Source organism: Rhinichthys klamathensis, unplaced genomic scaffold (genome assembly GCF_029890125.1).
Source record: "Rhinichthys klamathensis goyatoka isolate OS25496 unplaced genomic scaffold, OSU_Roscu_1.1 h1tg000623l_1, whole genome shotgun sequence".
NCBI classification, from domain to species: Eukaryota; Metazoa; Chordata; class Actinopteri; order Cypriniformes; family Leuciscidae; genus Rhinichthys; species Rhinichthys klamathensis.
Genome location: NW_026607072.1, coordinates 1 through 22500, shown reverse-complemented (window position 1 = coordinate 22500; position 22500 = coordinate 1). Strand labels below are relative to the sequence as shown.

The window sequence follows — 22500 nt, the reverse complement described above, 5'->3', positions numbered from 1 at the left end:
GGACCGCCAGGAGAGAGAAATCGACGCCTTCGACATGGAGAGCCTTCGTATGGGTTTCAATAACTTGGGTGCTTTGGACTACCCTAAAGATGACTACAGATGAGACCGTAACACTCCACCGTCCTCGCTCTTTCCTGGTCACACACCTTTTTTCTTTTGCCGTTTTTGCTACTGACAGTCCGATCAATCCTCTGGGCTGGTGCCTGCACAGGCCTCTGCAAGACAACATGCTGGATAACGTCCTTTAGTTGTCTCTTTTTATATATAAATATTATATACGAGACGATTAAATGTGTCACAGTGTTGATGTCAATGTTTTCTCGTGCAATGATAACACTTTCGGTGTAGCTCAAATTAAAATAGAGATTTCAAGACAAAAGCAATACGAACTAGGGGGTTTGCATTGCTAATTTTAATCCAGATGCACTCGCGCACAGGTTTTGTTCTTTTTGCAGATGTTTTGATGGGCGAAGTGTCATTTAAGAATTTTTTTTAAACTGTATTTTTGTTTTTTTGCAGCCCACTGCCTCTCGCTGCTTGAATCCCTATTTGGTATTTATTCATCCAGAAAAATGATGAAAAAACCTTTTATTAAGTACTGAAGAGATTTGATAAAGTTTGCATATTAAAACAATGTACATATTTGATAGGTGCATCTGTGACTCTGAGATTCTTATGGTATCCAGCCATTTTTTTTCTTTTTTGGGAGAACAGTGCATTCATATGTACAATACCGTAAATCACCTCAGCTGAGGTGCACAATGTGAATAATACATATGTGAATCCTAAACTCGTGGTACCTGCACAAAGGGCTGAAGGGGAAGGGACATGTATTTTGTGTATAGAAGGATTTATGGAGAACTTTTACTTATTTTCCTATTACATTTTAAATGAATTTCAATTTCTTTTTATAAATATACATACACATCTATATATAATAAATGTTTCACCACCCTTTCCCTCCTGCAGTTACTGGTGAAATTGTCTCAATGGCCTCTTATTTCATGATTCTGTTTGGTTCTCTGCATCTTCTCCAGCTGTGTATTTTCTACAAAGTCAAATTAGTGAACAAAAACGCTTTACTGTCGCATGCACTTTACATTTGTTTTCAGATTAAGAGGCATGATTCTGTCAGAGCTTTTAATTATATTTGTAAATAAAGTGCTCATCACACAAGCAACATCTTTCCATAGTCTGATTTTATTATCCAGGATTTATTTTCCCCAATGTGTTCATTTCCAGTATATAGTGGTGAGAAATTCATCAAATTAAAGGTGCAGCCCAAAAAAAACACAAATTTGACTTTAATTCATATTCAAAGGTGCAAAGTCTTTCTTTTTAACCTGAAGGTAGTCCAAATGCTTCCAAGCGAAGAGACACAAAAGGCAGCATAGATTGAAGTTGCTTCATTTCAATTCAACTAGAACAAAAGATGACTTGAATTTCACAATTTCTGCACAGCTTTTAAATCAAAACACAGCTTCTCTAGTTCATTATTTTTTTATTTTTGAAATAGCTGAATTGAAAATATACTGAGTCAAGGTCTGACCAGAATAAACGGCAATAACTTATTCTAAATGGTCTTTATTTGCCAGCCAGCTGTTCGTAAAGTTTGGGCACGTAGTCGTCCCACTCTGCCTGGAAGCAAGACCCAGCGAGCGGAGCACCGAGGCCATATTTCTTGCGGAAACTCTGGATCTTGAATTTCCCACGGTTGTCTCCAGAGCGATTGGTGAGGACGCGTTCGGTGCAGCTGATGCTATCTGACTGCTCGTAAACCAGCCACAGGTAACGATGGAGACCTGAGGAAATCATACGCAAGTGTTACTCACTATTGATACAACCACTTGTGTTATTCAGAGCCATAGAGAGAAAGAGTTGCGACACTCCCATAGACCGCCATAGGAACTTTGGAATGCGGAAGTAACGCGTTTCGTGGAGCAGCCGATAGTTCCAAACACTGATAGTTTCTCCATTGAACCCCATTCATTTTCAGTGCTTCCGAAGTACGCTCGCTGGTAAATTAATGAAATTACTGTATTTTTTTTAACTTTTACACACATAGCCGACGCAGACCTCTCGTGAATCTAGTCTGTAGTTATATTTTATGTAGCCAGTTTTAGTAAATGTTTATTGGAAGATAATAGGTTAATTGCAGCTATAGCTTACGTGACCAACACTTCACTAACTTACGGTAACTGATGTATATAATATATAATATTTTTAATAATATTTTATATGTATGTATGTATGTATATATATATATATAGCCTATATATAATATATATACATACACACACACACAATTCATTTATTTAAAGGGGTCATATAATGCCATTTTTGTACAAGCTAATATGATTCTTTAGGGTCTAAATTAAAAGTTTGTAATATACTTTAATTAAAAATTCTCATTAGTATTGTAAGAAAACACTTATTTTACCTGGTCAAAAACAGCTCTGTTTTCAGCACGCCGTTTCAGTGCATATGACTTTAAATGATCATGAGCTGTGCTCACTCCGCCCCCTCTGTTCTGTGCATACACCGTTTGTAACACAATAACCATAACGCGTTGTTCAGTATAAACGTGGAATTATGAATTATATTGAGAACGTCATACATAGAAAACATGCCGTAATGTACCCTGACTGAGTGTAAACCTTAGACGCATTCATTGTGAAGCGTGCAGCTAGCGATTTGCAAAGATTAATATATTAATATAAAGTTTAATAAAACGTTTCACTCACTTCCGTTCTTCTGGAGGTTCAGTAGGAACACGAATATCTGGTACCGATCCTTTTTAGCTAAGCTTAGCAAATCCAGCTTTATACTGACCCTCGTTTATAAAGCAGTCTGGTGTGTGAAATGATTCGCGCAAACATGAAGCATTGACGTTGCTCGTGTGGAATATTCCCTTCGAAAACAAAACTCAGCCACTGCGTCTTCAGCGGTTCGGATTTGGGAACATTAAAATGACTGCTGTGTTCGTTATTGCACCCAAGAACAGAACACCACAATTGCTTAGACGCCATTCTGCTCATAGACAGTGCTCCGGCATATCAACAATGACCGCGCCGGTCCGGTCCGCGCCGCGCAGACTATGATTGACAGCTACCTCATGTGCAAGGGCGGGTCTGTGTTGAAACGCTCCCGTCAATCAATCGTGGGAGGGGCGTCCGTTTTATTGACGTCACAAAAACGAACGGCTTGATTTGAGGCAGGGGAAAACATATAAGGAGATTAAAACAAAACCACTGGATGGATTTTTATCATTTTATGATGTTTGTGTACAGGCACTGCCAACACACATTTCAGTACAATCAACTTGTAAAAGTGCATGTACCATTATATGACCCCTTTAAATGGGTTAGGGTTATGCATATATGTGCTTATATGTATTTAGGAACATAGTTAATTCACTCATTAACTATCTCTCCGGTTTAATTTTATGAAGAATATTTTTCGGTTGAATATTTACCGAACATTGCTGTATATAGTCGTTGCTTTCTACGTTATGGGAGCAGTCTATTTCCCTCCTAAATCATTCATTTGTACATGCACAGCGTAATTATTGATATTTTATGTTGGTTGGAGTTCTGAACGGACTGCAGACCTCTTTGCGTGATCACGAAGGTAGGCTAATGGCTGAATCGGAATTTATAAGCAAGATCACGGGAATCAATAGCCTAATACAGCCCAGTTGTGCTAAAATAAATATCATGAGACGTCCATCATCAGATGAATGACATGGAAAAGTTAAGTTAGAGCCGCTAAAGCCAGTGCTAGGGGTGGAACGGTACATGTATTCGTATTGAACCGAAACGGTACGGGCGTCACGGTTCGGTGCACGAATTTGCACGCAGAATACACGGTACAAATAAAAAAAAAAAAACTCTTAAATAGCGATAAATTTCGCTCTATTCGCTTTTGGTGTGACTGTTAACGCAGCAATGAACAGGCTGCGATCAAGATTGCAATGCAGGAGTGTGTGTGTCTGTGTGCGCGCGAGAGAGAGAGAGAGAGAGAGAGAGAGGCGCGATGAACAGTGTGTGTGCGAGAGAGAGAGAGGCGCGATCGAACAGTGTGTGTGTGTGTGCGCGCGCGTGCGAGAGAGAGAGAGGCGCGGGCGCGAATCGCGCGATGAACAGTGTGTGTGTGTGTGTGTGTGTGTGTGTGTGTGCGCGCGCGCGCGAGAGAGAGAGAGAGGCGCGGGCGCGAATCGCGCGATGAACAGTGTGTGTGTGTTTGTGTGCGCGCGCGTGCGAGAGAGAGAGAGAGGCGCGGGCGCGAATCGCGCGATGAACAGTGTGTGTGTGTGTGTGTGTGTGTGTGTGTGTGTGTGTGTGTGTGTGTGTGTGTGTGTGTGTGAGAGAGAGAGGCACGGGCGATCGAACAGTGGAAACGTAAAAAAATACTCCGTCATTTTTTTCATACAGGACATCATTAAAACTGCAAATTGTTTACTTATATTTGTGTACACTGGAAATAAAACACAACATTTTGCTTTTGTCACACTCTAAACTCGTGTCAAACTGTAACCTACAACTGTTAACAAAAGTTTTTATGGTAGTATTATTTTATACGGAAATCAATTATTTATAATTCAGATGAGAATAAAGTTAGTTAATTAAAATGAAGGAAAACAAATATCTTGATCTGAAATAGCAAATTAATTTTAAATTCATTCAGGTACAATTACCAAACATATCTCAAGGTCTTTTCGTCTTTTTAATAATTTAATTAATAAACTAATTATATAAAACTACTGTCAGTGCACTACAAATAAACAGGTTCTATGCCTTTATTAATAAAACTTATTTAAAAAAATACAAGGTTTAAGACATTTATAAAAATGCCTTCTGCATTTTTGCTTTGCTTTTCACTCCATTGTACCGAAATCGTACCGAACCGTGATGTCTGAACCGAGGTATGAACCGAACCGTGACTTCTGTGTACCGTTCCACCCCTAAGTGCTACCATGCGAACATAAACACTAAGCGTTTCCCTCCAAAAATATAGCCTAAAACTTATCTAAGTTGTCACCCTGCCTCTCCAAATGCAAAACTGACATTAACAAAATGCAATAACAGCTGAAAAAGTACTTGGGTGTGTGTTTTATTTTATATTTACCATTTAATAATGCAATCGCTGCTGTCTGTCCATAGAAGAACATGACAGCCCGCGTATGTTTTGGAACTATTGGGGCTTACATGAACCACGTGACAGCCGTCGCGGCGACATCAAAGCGTGTCGCAACTCTTTATCTCTATGGCTCTGGTGTTATTCTGCTGATTGGATACAATATATTCAGCGACATTTAAGACGGTCAATATGTGCGTTCGACTCGCCCTCATTCCAAACACGTAAGACTTTCGTTCATCTTCAGAACACAAATGATTATTAAGATCTTTTTGATGAAATCTAAGAGATTTCTGTCCCTCCATTTGATACCACTTTGATGCTTCAATAAGTTCATAAAGAGATCGTAAAACGAATCCATATGAATTGAGCGGTTTAGTCCAAATTTTCTGGTAGAGACACGATCGCTTTATATGATGAACAGATTTAATTTAGGCTTTTATTCACATATAAATATTGAGCAGTGAACATAAACAAGCTCAACCGAACATGCTTGAGGCGCAAGAACGAACCTTATTAGTTCTTGCTGAAGCTCAAACGTCCTGCATAACACAAGAACAAACCTCATTGGTTCTCACACGTCAATCGAACATGCCTGATCATAATGTGTGATTTGATCCATTTTTATATGTGAATAAAAGCCTAAATTCAATCCGCTCATCATAAAAAGCGATCGTGTCTCTTCAGAACATATTTGACTAAACCGCTCATTTCAAATAGATTAGTTTTACGATCTCTTTATGAACTTTTTGAAGTGTCAAAGTGGTAGTTGCTTAGCTGTCAACGGAGGGTCAGAAAGCTCTCAGATTTCATTAAAAAGATCTTCATTTGTTTTCCAAAGATGAACGAAAGTCTTACAGGTTTATATCACAGTGTTTGCATACTTGATCACAAATGAAGTGAATCGCACGCAATATTTGTCAACTGCACAGACATTTTCATGTACTAACACTTTTCATTCAATACTTTATGTACTGCTTTCTACATCGCCTGTAACATATGCCTATACTATTTAAATACCAATAAAGTGGAATATATATTTTTTAGCAGTTTTATATATTTTTTAAACATGATGCAATATAACATTAAAATTACATGAAAATAGTTACATTTATAAAAATACAGACTTGCGAGCGTCAGCAGAACTGAAGGTGTCAAATGAACAACAAAAAAAAAACATTAAGAATAATAACTGGCATGCACTGCTTCAAGTCAGATGGCATTTGGCCTGAGCAGTGCTGCATGAAGTCGAACACACCTAATCTGAGCTCTCACCTGTTCCCTTCGGGGGTCCTGCACCAACGTAGTCCGACATCACACATCCACTGGAGATGTCATTTCCTTTCATGTTGACAACAAGGAAGTGGTGCCATTCCCTGAGATTAAACACAACAATTATAGCAGATTTCAATATCCTGACTCTAACCTGTAATCTTTGGTTTAGTTCTGATACAATGAATATGGCTGATTGATCTGACAACATACCGAAATTTGGGGTCTTTTCGGCTGGGTGCATCTGGATCGGTCATGGCCAATGTGTACAGCTTACCGGGGTCACATCCCTCCCACTCAACGGATGTGGGCCGATTCTGCACCTGCACAATGAAAGTTAAACAACAAAGATGCACATAAGTATGTAACAATCTTTTGAGATGACAAACACATAATTACTATAAATTCGTAGTGCACATTACTTCTATAAATTATAAAGCATAATATACAAATGTAGATCTACAGCTACACAAACTTGACAGCATGTATTCATATGTATCATATTGTGTATCTTCTTTATACATTTTGTATGAATAATGCATATGTTACTTCTGGAAAATTATAACCTTGTACAAGTGGTCACCATTATTAAAATAAATTTAGAATTTTTTTGCACTTAAATAGTCTGATTTTTTTTGTAAATATTTATGTGGTATTTCAATTAATATGGGATAAAAAAAAACTGTTTCAATTAAACATTTTTATGTGATTTATATGTCCCACTCCAAGATGCTGCTGTCTGCTTAACATGCCAAAAAAACATTTATACATTATGTATTTATTATTGCATTTTATTATATTAATTATAATGCAACACAATTCGAAATAAGTTTTATTGTAAAACAGCTGACAACTGATTTAGGCAACACCATTTATTCTTCTATGTACTCTATCCATGTAGAAAAGACCATTAGCTGTTCCAGCAAACATTTTTTTTCCCCGGCTGGATGTAGTATTTCTTAAACTTATACATATATGTAATACATATTAGCTTGTACTTGTATTTATTTATAAATTCAGAACACTTTTATCCCGCCTGCCTAATTTATGTCTTGTTATGCAGGTCTCTTCTAATTCAAGCTGTAGGCTGTAGCCAATTAATTTGCAGCTCAAATATTTTGCACGAAGTACGCAGAGAAAGAGAGACCACATTGGGATCACGTGATCGTGGAATTCTAGACAGATGCAACTTTGGCTGCGTGCGTCCGCATTACATAACTACAGACAAACTGCATTTAATTCTACCCTCTTTAGTCAATGCAAATGCACAAAAATAAATAAATGCAAAACTGCATTAAAATGACCCTCCTCAAACATGATGCAGAAGCACAGCTAGCCACAAGCACTGGCCTAATTCCTGCATTGGACTCTAACCTGAGTGGGTGTGAACACTTTACCCAGCGCGTCAATTTCCAAAGAGCCATATTTGACCGTTAGAGGCTTGTCTGGCTGTTCCTCCACCTCTGTAAGAGCTAGAGAACCAGTCCATTCAGTAATATCCACAGGCATGGTGACTAACGGATCTTGCGAGATATCAACACAGCAGAAAAGTAGAGCTTCTGTCTCCCCCTACAGTTGTTTTATTGTGATTGTTCATTAAACTGTTCAGTGACTGGCATAGCCAATCAACTTGCCGCAGCTGACCATGATCTTAATTTTGATTGGTCAGATGGTCTGCCAACATTCTTCGACCCGCCTCCTGTTCTGATAGTAATGGAAAGTTCGACTCAATTCCGCGAATCGGTTCTTTTGAGCACTTCAGCCGAAATTGTTTATTTTCTAAAAGAACACAACACTATAAATAACAACCAAGGAAAAAGTGGAAACCGCAAACGTGAAATAGAAGACAAATTAATGTACATTAATCATTTAAATAATTTTTTGGTGGCTTTTTAAAATCAGAGTGGTTACTGTCTGTAGCCATGGTTCATGTCATAACACAGTTATTTAAACAGCCTATGATTTGCATTTTGAATATTGAATTTATAAGTAAATGTTAATTTGCATCTCTTGATCTCTTGATTGATCTAATTATTATTACTATTATCATCATTCGTGTTTTTTAAACAACTTTGTTTTGTATGCGATTCGTAATCAAACTGGTTCATTCAATTCACTGAAAAGATCCGACTCAAATGACCAAATTTGTTCACGAATCAGACGTCACTGCTGACAGCGGTCAAGTTCAAAAGCTTTTCTAAAGAGCTTTTCGTTCTGTAAACTCTTGATTGTAGTTAATCAACTGATTAAAATTAGACTCGAGCCATACTAGACACAATGTCATAACATAAAATTAGAAAACAACGTTAAAACATTCACCCAGGCATAATTCAAGGCACCTATAACGGCTGACAGGGGTCTTGCCTCCTGAACAGTATGGCTGCCTTCAGTAGAGGCAGACACAGGATTAAAGCTTTCAGGACATTAATATTTACAAGACCTTTTACAGGTAATGTTTATTGAATATTCAGATTAATTGTCGCAACGCTTTTTCGCTCAATTATTTTGTTCAAGATGTCAATATCCGTAATCTCGTAATTTACCTGGTTATATATAATGCAGGCAATTCATATGTAACATACCCATAATTTAGCAATAATGCCCAGTGCATGTGCGAAACAAATTAATAGTTGAAACTAAGGCATGATGTTAAGAGCAAATATCACATATTGTTAAAGTCTCTGTGGTTGAATGACTTGCAATCTTGATTCCAGCCAGGAAATTTGATTATGATCTGGTGGTTTTTGGTGGAGGCTCTGGAGGGTTGGCATGTTCAAAAGAAGGTATTTTTCATCTCTACTTTAGAGTTTGGATTATCTACTTCATTTACAGTCTGTTATTAAGAATGGCATTTCTCCTTAATGTATCTAAGTAAGATGAAATTTGATGTTTTCTTTGATGCTTCACACTTTTTTATTGCTTGCAGCTGCCCAATTAGGTCACAGAGTTGCTGTTTTGGACTATGTTGAACCTTCACTCAAAGGTACATGCAGACAGAACCATTTATAGTTGTCATCTATTTGCTGGTAATGTATTTATTTCCAAAACAACTAATCAGCTCATGCTGCCTTTAGGCACAAAGTGGGGTCTTGGTGGGACGTGTGTGAATGTCGGCTGTATTCCAAAGAAGCTTATGCACCAGGCGGCACTGCTTGGCACTGCTGTCAAAGATGCTAGGAAGTATGGCTGGCAAATCCCAGAATCCCTGTCACATGACTGGTGAGTTTCATGGATCTATATCAGAGACTGTATGTAGAAACATTGCTTGTAGCCAGAGCTGCCTTGTTGCAATAAGTGTGGCTAATACTGATCAGAGCATGTTATGAAATTCATGTAATATTCAGGATGAGGTTTTGTTTCAGGTCAGTGACATAAATACTACTTTCATAAACACTCTATGTGGCACAGCGCCATCTTGTGGTGAAAAACCAGATATCTAACGGGTCAAATCCAATAATTTCACTAGAGGGCACTCCAGGTCTGATAAAAAGGTTAGGGGTTTTACAGGTTTTAAATGCTGGCCTTTAAATACAACTTCCAATACAGCTACAATAGCAATGTTGAGTTGTATTATTATTATTTTTTAAACTAACAGCTTTGGAGATGGATAATATAGCACGTTCTGCATTGTTGGCTAGACAAATGATTAATTAAGCTGTCATCTCCTCCAACCTGTCGTCTATGGGGGTTTGACCTTCTGTTTGCCCTCAAACTTGTAAAGATTAAATTTAAAGTCAGAGGAAACCCAGTATTATAAATTATGGAGCCCTTTTATACATTACTTTAAGGACAGGAACTTGTGTTAAAATGTCTTTATTTAGGTATTAATGCGTATGCATATATTACTGTTATATTATGTGTATACAGGTGAAACTCGAAAAATTTGAATATCGTGCAAAAGTTCATTTATTTCAGTAATTCAACTTAAAAGGTGAAACTAATACGTGTATTATATAGACTCATTACATGCAAAGTGAAATATTTCAAGCCTTTATTTGTTATAATTTTGATGATTATGGCTCACAGCTTATGAAAACCTTTTCACAATATTCTAATTTTGAATTTGGGGTTTTCATAAGCTGTAAGCCATAATCATCAAAATTATAACAAATAAAGGCTTGAAATATCTCACTTTGCATGTAATGAGTCTATATAATATATTAGTTTCACCTTTTAACTTTTGTAGCTTTTTTTTTTCATACTATGAAAGTCAACTTGAGGGTGAGTAAATGATTTAGGGTGAACTATCCCTTTAACTAACGATGAGCAATACATTTGTTTAATTAAAACGGATTAATTCATCTTTGTTTACATTAGTTAATAAAAAATACAGCTGTTCATTGTTACTTCATGTTAGCTCAGGTCCATTAAATAATATTAACAGATACAACTTTTGGTTTTAATAAAGTATTAGTACATGCTGGAATTAACATTGATTAAGATTGATCATTGTTAGTTTGTTAACTAATATGAACAAATGGAACTTATATTGTAAATTGTTACCAATTTATCTCCTCTTTATAGCTCATTTAAATCATGTGCATGTGCTCAAACCTATTTTAGTGCAGAAGTTGATAGATGAAATATTAGATCTCAAATGTTGTGACCAGATAGAGAAGAGAAGTTTTTGTGTAATCTGTTGCAGGCCAACGATGGCTGAGGCTGTCCAGAACCATGTGAGGTCTATAAACTGGGGCCACAGAGTGCAACTACAAGACAAGTAAGTTTTACTATTAAAACAACATGGCCAAAATGTTCTTTTTCCATTATGGTTTGTATGTTTTACATGGAGCCCATTTGTCAATCAAGAATAACTTAAACGCAACTAAACTGTTTATTTCGTGTAGTTAATGATTGCTATTTCTGTGCAGATCCCATCAAGCTTTTTAACATCATCCTTATAATGTTACTCTGACTTTGGCTGTTGGAAAAAGTAATTTACATCAGTAGACTAATGGGTCAGAATCTGGGTTTTTGGACCACAGGTTGAGGGTTAAAAAAATGTTATCATCATTTTTGTATTCCAGGAGGGAAATGTTTTACGTCATTTGTTTAGTTAGTTAGTTCTATTCCAAATTGTGGGAGAATCGTGATCACTATGTAAAAAAAAAAAAATGTTATTCTCAATTTATCCAGAATCCTGCAGCTCTAGCTTGTAGTGAGTGTCCAGCACTTCCCTGAGGGCAAAAACGGTGTATTAGCTAATTACTTAAAAAGATTGCAAATGATTTTGGATGAAATACACAGACATTATAGAGCAGAATCTTTATTTCCCTGTAGATCTCATTAGCTGTCTATCTCTTTCACCATCTAATCAGGTAATTACAGTCTGAGGGTAAATGAATGTGCCATTGTGATAAATTGTCCTAAATTTCAGCCGTCTTACTGTATGGCTGTGAGGCAAACAGGTGTGGTGATGTCATTTCCCAGAATGCTCCAAATGTATGTCTTGATGTTAGAGCAGAGGTGTCAGTTTGGGTTTGAACATCAATATTATGAATGATCTAATCTTGTTTTGTTGTTGAGCTTTCTTACATCTCCATGACTTTGTAGAAATGAATTCACTGACTTTTGCAAAGTTGATGGGGAATTGTGATGTCAGTTACTATCTCTCTTACTTCGACTTTCTATCTCTCTGTCCGATTTAACAGGAAGGTGAAATATTTGAATATGAATGGCAGTCTGGTGGATAAACACACTATCAGAGCTGTAAATGCCAAAGGGAAAGAGGTATGATTTAGAATTTACAGCAACTTAATTCTCTAAAATGTTATTTAATCACCAATCTCTTGTGCCATATTCCTGATTATCCTGCATCGTTGTATTCACAGATTACATTGACCACCAAAAACATTGTGTTAGCTACTGGTGGACGGCCGAAGTACCCTACACATGTAAGTGTGCGTGCCAGTGCAGGCGGGCATGTGTGGGTGTTGTCTTTCCAGTATGTGACCTTGTTCTGCTGATAGGCGTGTGGGAGAGATAATTTCCTTTCTGGCTTTCCAAATATGATACAATTGATCTTATTCTTAAAGGAACACTCCGACTTTTTGGGACTTTAGCCTATTCACCTTATCCCCCAGAGTTAGATAAGTCCATACATACCTTTTTCATCTCCGTGCGTGCTATAAGTCTGTTTGACGCACCCACCGCTAGCCTAGCTTAGCACAAAGACTGGATGTAAATGGTTGCAGCTAGCATACTAATCCAAATAAGTGACAAAATAACGCAAACATTTTCCTATTTACATGTTGTGATTTGTATAGTCACAGAGTGTACAAAAAACAAAGTCACATGAGACACAGACATATTTTAACCGTATAAATACTGGGAACTATATTCTCTGAAGGCGAAGCACTGCTACTTGGGCGGAGTGATAACCGCAGCACCTGAGACGCGCTGTGGTGAGGAGCAGAGAGCGCGTCTCAGGTGCTGCGGTTATCACTCCGCCCAAGTAGCAGTGCTTCGCCTTCAGAGAATATAGTTCCCAGTATTTATACGGTTAAAATATGTCTGTGTCTGATATGACTTTGTTTTTTGTACACTCTGTGACTATACAAATCACAACATGTAAATAGGAAAATGTTTGCGTTATTTTGTCACTTATTTGGATTAGTATGCTAGCTGCAACCATTTACATCCAGTCTTTGTGCTAAGCTAGGCTAGCGGTGGGTGCGTCAAACAGACTTATAGCACGCACGGAGATGAAAAAGGTATGTATGGACTTATCTAACTCTGGGGGATAAGGTGAATAGGCTAAAGTCCCAAAAAGTCGGAGTGTTCCTTTAATCACACTTGAAAGCCTGCTATTTATCTTTGCTTCAGTTGAGATACTGGTAAAGGATACAAATGTGATACAACATCACCCCTTAAAAATGACACGTATAAAGAAAGTGATGCCTCTTCTTAGGAAAATTAATATTTTGCATTGTGACAGTATTTTATATTTTATAATTATATAAATAATATGATAATTTATATTGGAAAATTGTCATTATTGATATTATTATTTACAATAATATATTTAGAATTGTATATTATTACCTTTTTTACAGTCTATGATTATTACTATTACATTACAAAAACACTTGATATTATTCATAATTTTATATTGATTTTAATGTTTTTTACAGCTTTAAAATATTCAATTCAATTAAATGCTGCTTATGCTGCATATTTAATGTTTAAAGTGTCTCGTTTGGGTTTGAACTGTGCGGTTTATCCTCCAGGTGCCAGGAGCTATGGAGTTCGGGATCACAAGTGATGATGTCTTCTGGCTCAGAGAGTCACCAAAAAAAACGTAAGTGACTTTTATGTTGTGAACAGATTGTGACCAGATGTGAGCAAACGCTTTCAGCACTTTAATGTGTGTTTCAACATTAAGTGGTCAAGAAATCTGCTTTACCTGTTGCTTTGCTCAAGTGTGCTTGTTATTTTTAGCCAGCTGCATTTGTTAGTCTGCAAGTACATTCCATGTATATTATACTTTTTTCCATAATGCACTTAACAAAATAAGAACTTCATTTAAAAATGAACTTCTGCTTGAACTTGGATAATATTTTCGGTTCCTTAGTGCAGCTTTCTCTTTAAGTCCTGCTAGTTATTGTCTTGGCCACATCCTTCTCAGGCAGGTGATGTTGTTTTGCCGTTGATCTGTCAGCTGTGCAGGTGCGTTTTCAGGTTGTTGCCGGTAAGAGTGTTCATCCTGTGGAAGTGGCAAGACCTTGGTGACTGATGGGCATGAGCAAGGCCATTGGCACGCATGCCTGACTTGTGCAGTCGTTTCCACCATAACAGCAGAGCGTCTGTCAGAACTGATGACACACTGTATGCTTTGGATTCTGAAGACTACCAAATAATGCATTCAGTATGATATCAACCCTCGGGCTCATTATATAAAAGTCAGTGTTGAAAATAACTTGTTTTGAGGAAACCAGGTAACTGTTTTGCCTGTGGTTCAGGTGTCCAATGGGCCTCGGGACCTACAGATGCTCGTGCAGTAAATAGTTCTCTGTCCCGTGCTTATCTCTCTCTGCTCTGCTGAAATGAAAGGAGGCTCAGTCTGGGCAGACATTAGGAAAGGCACAGCATGAACTTGCTGATCTTATCATGGTCGGGGACGGGTTATTATAGAAGTGCTGCCCAAGGTTGACTGAGTCTACAGTAGCCACAGTTTCCCACACACTTCCCAGGATAAACTCTCTTTCCTGCTGTTGTTTCTGCATGAATGTAGAAGCTAGTGGGACTTCAGCTGAAGAGAATGTTATGATAGGCCAAAGAGTAAATGCCTACGCTTTTTTAAGGACATGACGAAATTTTTTTTTTGGCCTTTTGCTACATTTTATGCTACAAATTTAAACAGCCCTATTATTTAAGGTTGCAAATTTTGTTTTGGAGGTCTACTACAATAGTAGGCATCCAAAGTCAAAAAACACTGACAGCGCGAGTTGGAAACAAAACGACCATTACCATATCTGAATTTCAGCTCCGGAGGCTGCACTTCAATACACAGTGATATGAAGAGTAACCATTTTAACCATATCAATTTGAGGCTTTTCTTTGGAAGTGCATGCAAAGTGGATTTGCTTTCGCAGCTCAGAAATCCGCATCTTCTCGACATGTCGACAACACAAACTCGCCTCAGCTACAGTATTTGAAGGCGAGTCAAAGTAGACGTTGTTCCTAGGTACCCAATGAAGACCATAGTTTATTATGGCATTATGCAAATTTGTTACAAACTTGCGTAGGTTTGTGCAGGAAGTAAGACGACTCGTTTCAGGCCGTTCAAAATTGGTTCTTTCTTTTGGGAGATAATAACTCAATAACTATTCACAATAACTATCCACAACGGCTATATTACACACTACATGAAAAGTAATATCTGAAAAAGCATAATAGGGACGTAATGTACTTGGAAAACATGGCAATGGACTCCAACTGGGGTTGGAATCAGCAAAGGCTTGTTGATATGACATTGATATCTGGGTCACAATATGATTATGATTGCGAGTCTTTTTGTTTAGTGTGTAGTTATACAAAATTGTGATTTAATTGTATACTTTCATGCACTTGTTTTTCATTCATCTGCATTGGACTTAGCATAATAATAATATTACGCTCAGTCTAAGCTTGGATTTGTGTAAGTAGAATGAATATAGCATGTTTTTACAAAGAATAACTTGTTTCATCTGTACTGTTAGCACACAAATGATTCCCTAATCAACAGATTAGAAGTTTTTTTTTACCTATACACATGCAAATTCATGCAATGCGTTTTGTTCTCATGTATCCTGTGTTTGTCATTCTATATAAAAAGGAATGTCTCTTGTACTAATCCAGACAGAAGGTTTCTAGTCCATGTCATTCCTTATCATCAGACTTGTTCCACCATGGCAGGTTAGAGCTTAGGGATGTGTTTTGTTGGGGGGAAAAATGGCAGAAAGGAGGTCTGAAATTTTGCTCTTAATCCCTCCATAAGCTGCCACACAAAAGAGCACTAAGTGCAGATGTGCATTAGCAGTGTTGTACACTGAATGCGTGTGATGTTGCAGTGGTGTAAGTGGGTATCACTCAGCAGTGCTGTTTGGGGACATCCATGAGGATTAGACCTTGTGTTAACAATTAGACTTCACCATGACCGTGAATCTCAGGGCGGTGTACTCGTCGACCACACACAGTCATTTCTCTTTGTTCTTAGGTCATCTTTATTGTGTTTTCCTGTCTTTGTTTTGGTGTAAGTAAAGTGGTGTGCATTTTATTCCTTTTAGGTTGTTTAGTATCATTTTACAGAATGTTTCCCATATCCTGTGACAAATTGATTGACTCTTTCGCATTCGTTTCATGTTTGTCGTTATGTGACCTCATTGTTCATGTCGTTTATCTGTGATCTCATGAATTGCTGTTTTCTGTGTGTTCCAGGTTGGTTGTTGGTGCCAGTTGTATCCTTCAAAGCCGACACTTACTTTACAGGGGAAGTGTCTACCTATCGAGATGATTCTATTTTAATTTACATGTTCGACCAAATGCTGATAAGTCAGATCATTTAGTCTGTTTTTCTTTGCCAGAATGCCTTTAAATATTTGTTTTCGTGTCTTTACATGTTATGATATTAAGCATAATTATTGTATGATCATTGTACAGGTACATGCAAATGCACTCAATGACATATAGATTCTGGCTAATTCACTGAGTTTTTATACCACTTAACATAGATTTACTCATTTAACCTCCTAGTGTCTGGAATGCAATTTCAATTAGCATTTTATTTCCTAAACACCAGTTGTATTACCAATTTCCCAGAAGTCCATGAGTTATTCCTCAGATTATGAGATAATAAATTAGCAAGGAAATATTAAAAAGCTTTTTTAAATCACTTTTAGAAACAGCAGACTGTGGACAAGATTTGCTAAACAGGGCAAGTATGCTTGCGGCCACAATCTAATAAAAGTTCCTATGCGAGTGGATATTTCAGTGAGTTATTTCCTGAGAATTCACATATTCGATGTCCTGTCAGATGCAAAATTGATTAAAGGAATAGTTCACCCAAAAAAATGAAAATTCTGCCATCATTTACTCCTCTTCAAGTTGTTCCAAAACTGTATGAAAAGATGTATGAAGAATGTCGGTAACCAAACAGTTGATGGGCCCCATTGACTTTCATAAGAACATCGTAACAAATTTTTTGAATAGTCCACTTATTTTCGGATGATCAGTTATCAAAGCTCGGTAAACACAGCAGGGGTCATGATGGTCACAGACACAGAGATCTTAATCTTTGATTTCACCTAACTGATTCTCACTAAAAACCCTCAAACGTTGTTTTAAGTCATTTGAGGTTTTATTTTGACGTGACATAAAGCAGGGATATCTTATGTTGGTGAGTTGTTTACATACTTTTTAATTGGTCTTCCCATTACCACCATTTCACGAATTAGGCATTGCCTCTTCTTATGTGACTTTTCCCAATTCATTCTCTATTACCCCCCACCAAACCCACGGCATGCTTTAAGGCAGGGATGGGCAAATTCAGTCATGGAGGGCCAATGTCCTAAACAATTGAGCTCCATCCCAAATCAAACACCTGCCTCAATATTCAAGCAATCCTGAAGAAATGTTTCAGGTGTGTTTGATTAGAAATGGAGCTAAACTCTGCATGACAGTGGCCTTCCAAGGTCGGAGCTCCCCATCCCTGCTTTAGTGGGTCTGTTAAAACTCAATGGGCTCAGGGGAGGGATGGGAGACGCTGCCTCACGCCGTAACTTTAACTGCTGGTGTCGCTGTTGGACTGTGGCACTTTAGAAAAGTGAGTGATTTATACACTTTTTCATGTTCCATAATATTTGTGCTATTTTCCTTCACTGTGTGTGTGAAGATGTAGCACTGGAGTGTGCTGGCTTCCTTACAGGCATTGGGCTGGACACCACTGTGATGGTGCGTAGTATCGCCCTCCGGGGGTTTGATCAGGTACTACACCTCTGTTTTGGTGCATCCCTCTTTGATATATTTAGAAGGAAAAACAATCCTCTTTTTTTATTAACCTGATTTAATTTGTTTTTGAGTTGTATAATACACTGATAAGAATAGTTATTAGTCTCTATAACATTGCTTTTGGTTTGGCCATTCTTTAATGTGACTCACCCTGGTAGATCCGCCAGGCTACATGGCAAAAACAGGATGAGAGACCTGGCTAGACTTGTTTTATGACTCTGTTTTTTAAGCATTCATCTTTAATTAACGGTTATAGTGTTCTGACAGGAGATTTGTCATGTTATTATTAAGCATTACACCCGCAGTATGGTCTGACAGGAGTAACAAAATGACAACTTAGAGCAAATTGCTCAGTTGAAATTAAATCTGTTTAAGAAAACAAATGAGGAAATGCTTTTAAATGTATTTGTTTAGTTACTTTTTGTTAGATTGTACAGATTGCAACTATGTAGATAATCTCTTATCTTCATTTCAGTTAAAATACTTATATAAAAATACATATGTAATAATATGCAGAGGTAAAATTAATAGTTTTTGTAGAATTTGTTTGGCCATTTTTGTAGGGGTTCTATTTTTGTCCATATGATGCAATATAAGGTATTAACTTTTAGTTACTAAAAAGTAATTTAGCTATTTTTTTTCTGAAACTATTCAGCTTTTAAGCTATTCAACTGTTCAGCAATTAAATATATATTTTTTCTGTTTTTTTTCTGTTTGTCTCTCAGCAAATGTCTGGTTTAGTCACAGACTACATGGAGGCATATGGGACCAAGTTTTCCTGGAGGTGTACCCCAAAAAGTGTGGAAAAGCTCCCATCTGGCCTTCTCCAGGTCACATGGATGGATCTAAAATCCAAAGAGGAACATAAAGACACCTTCAACTCAGTACTTTGGGCTGTAGGTACGTCACAAATACATACACAACATAATTTAATTTATCAGGCACTTTTCTTGAGAGGAATTCCACAAAATTACATTTTGTTTTCATTTTTTCAGAATTTCTTTGCAATTTTTAAAAATTATTATTATAATAATTACTTCTAAAACTGTGGTCACTTCATAGTGTCTTTCTTCTCACATAATAAAAGAATTGACCTAAATAAAAGTAAATCCTTTGATACACTGATCACACTGTCAGGGTTTATTTAGCGATTAATAAATGCCTGACTGTGCATCATCTCTTATTTGTATCAGAACTGCTCTAACATAGATTAATGCTTCAGGAAAATATGTTGTACAGTTGACTCATCCGCTGTAATCAGTGATGCTTTCATCACATTTCAAAAGCATAAATCCTCATAATACATATATCAGTTTGCGCGTATATTGTCCTACACCACTGCGCTGCTATATCAGCAAAAATGGGACTGTCAGGCCTGAAAACAGGGTAATAAAGAGAGAGGGATGGAATCATCTAGGGAAGTGTTAATCACTGGACTGAGGTCTGCTCTTCAGGACCAGGATGCACCAGGGGCCCTGGGGTCACCCCATTCCCTGCTTTGTTCTCTTGCTCTGGGTTTTCCTGCAAGGGTTGCATGTCTCTCTGTACGGAAACCCACCCAGAGCTTCCAGAGTTTTCCCCTTTACTCATCTCTCAGCATCTCTGACTGCAGATGCCAACCTCTTCTATGTGTTTGTATCTTTCACTCATCTGATTTCTCTCAATCCGGTTACAAGGACAATGAAAGGAATATAGGAATATCCGGTTTATTTATTGATGGTGTGAGAAGATAGCGGAGCACAGGTTACAGTGTACAGTGAGGATGAGACTTCAGCTTCCTGTCTGGATGTGTGTGACATGGAGAGAGACATAGTGATCTGTAGTGACTCCTGCTGCACTGTATGGCAGCCTTGGCTTTGGGTGTTGAGTGGCTTTCTCTGGCCTTTTTGTTCCTGAGATTTTGGTCCAGACTTGTTTGCTGTTGAGGGATTAAAGTTCTCTCCGTTTTACAATCCTTTCAGTGTGTGTAGACTTTTACCACAGATGTGTGTACATTATTTAGTCAAAAATACAAACTGAAATGGTTTAAAACCTAGTGTGTAAAATCTCGCGATTTATTAAAAAGCGTGGCAGTTGGCCAATATAATGCTGATATACATAATTTAAAAAAGGCAAATTAGACATACACAAATTGCTAAAATTAGAAGAACACTTCATCATTATTATTATTATTTTACCATTTTATGTAGTACTTATATTATGATTAATTTAAAAAAATTAAATTAACAAAAAATTTAAACTATCCATTGTAATTAAATAGACACTGGTTTTACTTAAAATGTAAAAAGAAATGTTTTATTATATTGATGTATTACTTAATAAATTTAAATAATAGAATTATATAATATAAATTTAATACAATTTGTAGTAATTCATTCAGAAATTTTAGAATTAGGATAGAAATTATTAACAATATGTGCACTATCCATTTAAAGGAAATGGGCACTTATTTTACTCAATTTTTTTATTATTATTATTTTACTATTTTATATAGTATTTACAATTTAGTGAAATTTGTAGTTTTTTTTTTTTTTAAGTATTAACTGAAAAGTGTACATTTATTTTACTCTTATTATTATTTTACTATTTATGTAGTTCTTACAATTTACCAAAAAATGGAAATTATTAACACCATATATGCACTATCCATTGAAATTAAATTAACACTTATTTATTAATGATTTATATAATGATAAAAAGCAGTTTGGTAATCTCAAAGTTTTTGTTTCAAAGTTAAAATATTGATCTATCACCAGTTAAATCACACATGCTTTCTTGTGGTTTAATACTTTCTCTATGAAAAATGAGACTGCAATGTTCAATAAATATTATTAATTGTGAGAATCAAAACAAACAGCTCCACCATCAAGTACTATCATGCATTAGCGTAGGGGGTTTATGGTTGCCAACCTGTAGCATTAATACTCTGTTTTATAGTCAAGTAGTGTTAGTATTGACTGTTGTCATAGTGAAAAGAGCTTTCAGAGGCTGATATCCTCTATTACACCCTCGAGAGGATGCTGTGTTTCCATGCTGTGGCCTCTCTGTTTCTCCATCCTGCTCTCTTTCTCGCAGTGGAAGCATAAAAAATGACTTTTTTTTATCTCCCTCATGGCGACTTCTAGAGCAGCCCCATCCCTCCTCCTGTCTTTCACCCCCAGCGGAGCTCTTCCACCCTTCCGCTCCTCCATCCTTCCTCTGGGCTGCGCCCCTCTGCAGGTGGCTGTGCTAAACGCCAGGAAAGAGAACATTTCCTCCATATTTTAGGTGTACCCCTTTTATGAGGACTGAAGAAGGGAAGTAATATATATTGTGTAAATATGCTTTCCTATTGGTTCACAATTGTGTGCATATAATGTATTTTGAATGATTCTCGTTTTCTTTTTATACGCTATTAAAAATGACCATGATAACTATAATTTTCATAAAAAATTCATAGTTACTGCAATTATTGTTACTGTAATGTTAACGTGCTGTTTACCATAATTGAAAAATTTAAATTTAAAGATGACGTGTTTATTCTTTGAATGTTAAATTAGCATTAGACTTGTTTTTTTGGCCAAAAGTTTTCCATTTAGAGGTGATCTGCATGACTGCATCGGCCAAAAATACTCTTTCTACCGGTTAACATTTCGTAGTTCCCCATTATGTCTTTTCCACAATCTTGTCACTGGACGGTTCATTTCTGTTTTCAAATATCTTTGAGTGAATTTGGACTAAATATACCATAATGTGATGATTTCCACAGTTTCGTGTGTGGACATTAAACTATTATCTATAGTGGCATTATGGAGAGATGGGGGCAGTGTTCAGGAAATATTTTCAAATCTGTTTGAAATTACACACTTCACCTTAAAGAAAATGTGCCAATTTGTTTTTGTTTTTTTTACAGTAGTAACCATAACTTTGATATTTTGGAGGAAACAGATCATTTTTGTAAGATTAGTTCTCTATTATGTCTAGGCTAAGCCACTATTTTGAGTTTAATTCATTAAGGCCATACGTTTGGCTTTTTCACTCTGGTGTTTTGCATTACATTTGCCAGGAGCTGTTTTTCTGCTACTGTGCAGTAAAATTTAATTAACATCACCATGGAGAATTACAGATCTCACACTGACGCCATGTGTGACTGAAATGGAAGGCGACTCAATCCTCTCTTATTGTTTCATCCGTTCTTCTCTCCGGCCTGTTTAGTCGATAAGGCTCATTTAAAGTCTTGCCAGGCAGATTGTTGTGTCTAATTAGCATGTTGGCCTTGATATTTCTTTCTTGTATAACTCCAGGCTTTGTTCTTGTTCATTATCAGAGGCAGCTGTTTGTGTACGTGTGTGTGTGTGTGTGTGTGAGAGAGAGAGAGAGAGAGAGAGAGAGAGAGAGAGATGGTGTGGGTTTGAATTCTCAGGCATAGCCCTTATCAGTGGTCCTCTGTTATTGTGTCCAGCCTTCACAATGCCCAGCGACGTTCCAGGAGCCCAAATCAGACAGAAAAAGAGACAGGAAGTGCAGAGCAGGAATGCCCCATTTCAGTTTGACGCAGATACTGGTACTTTTCCCGCTTTACAGTAATCATCGTTTCGGGTCGGTTTTTTTTAGTTGAGCCAATAA

The 22500-nt window shown here is 37.1% G+C and overlaps 3 protein-coding genes across 4 annotated transcripts in view; 2 read left to right on the top strand and 1 right to left on the bottom strand.

Annotated features, from left to right (window-relative positions):
* The window catches only part of taok3a (TAO kinase 3a), a 32329-nt gene extending 32120 nt beyond the window's left edge, over positions 1–209 (top strand). For both annotated transcript variants that reach the window (XM_056240911.1, XM_056240912.1), the window contains one exon: positions 1–209. This exon is cut by the window's left edge and continues 59 nt beyond it. In XM_056240911.1, coding sequence (XP_056096886.1) covers positions 1–103 — 103 coding nt within the window. In that variant the 3' untranslated portion in view covers positions 104–209.
* A 1355-nt stretch (positions 210–1564) lies between these two features.
* Positions 1565–7997, bottom strand: pebp1 (phosphatidylethanolamine binding protein 1). The gene is made up of 4 exons (XM_056240913.1): positions 7783–7997; positions 6622–6731; positions 6412–6512; positions 1565–1802 (listed from the first exon to the last, which is right to left on the bottom strand). Exons 1-4 carry the CDS (start codon positions 7915–7917, stop codon positions 1585–1587), a joined length of 564 nt encoding a protein of 187 aa, XP_056096888.1. The 5' UTR covers positions 7918–7997; the 3' UTR covers positions 1565–1584.
* Positions 7998–8706: 709 nt separating this feature from the next.
* On the top strand, positions 8707–21162 carry LOC130076025 (thioredoxin reductase 2, mitochondrial-like). The gene is made up of 12 exons (XM_056240910.1): positions 8707–8857; positions 9123–9191; positions 9335–9391; positions 9483–9627; positions 11054–11128; positions 12060–12138; positions 12240–12302; positions 13638–13708; positions 16327–16346; positions 17780–17871; positions 18621–18874; positions 21021–21162. Exons 1-12 carry the CDS (start codon positions 8785–8787, stop codon positions 21160–21162), a joined length of 1140 nt encoding a protein of 379 aa, XP_056096885.1. The 5' UTR covers positions 8707–8784.
* The last annotated feature ends 1338 nt before the right edge of the window (positions 21163–22500 follow it).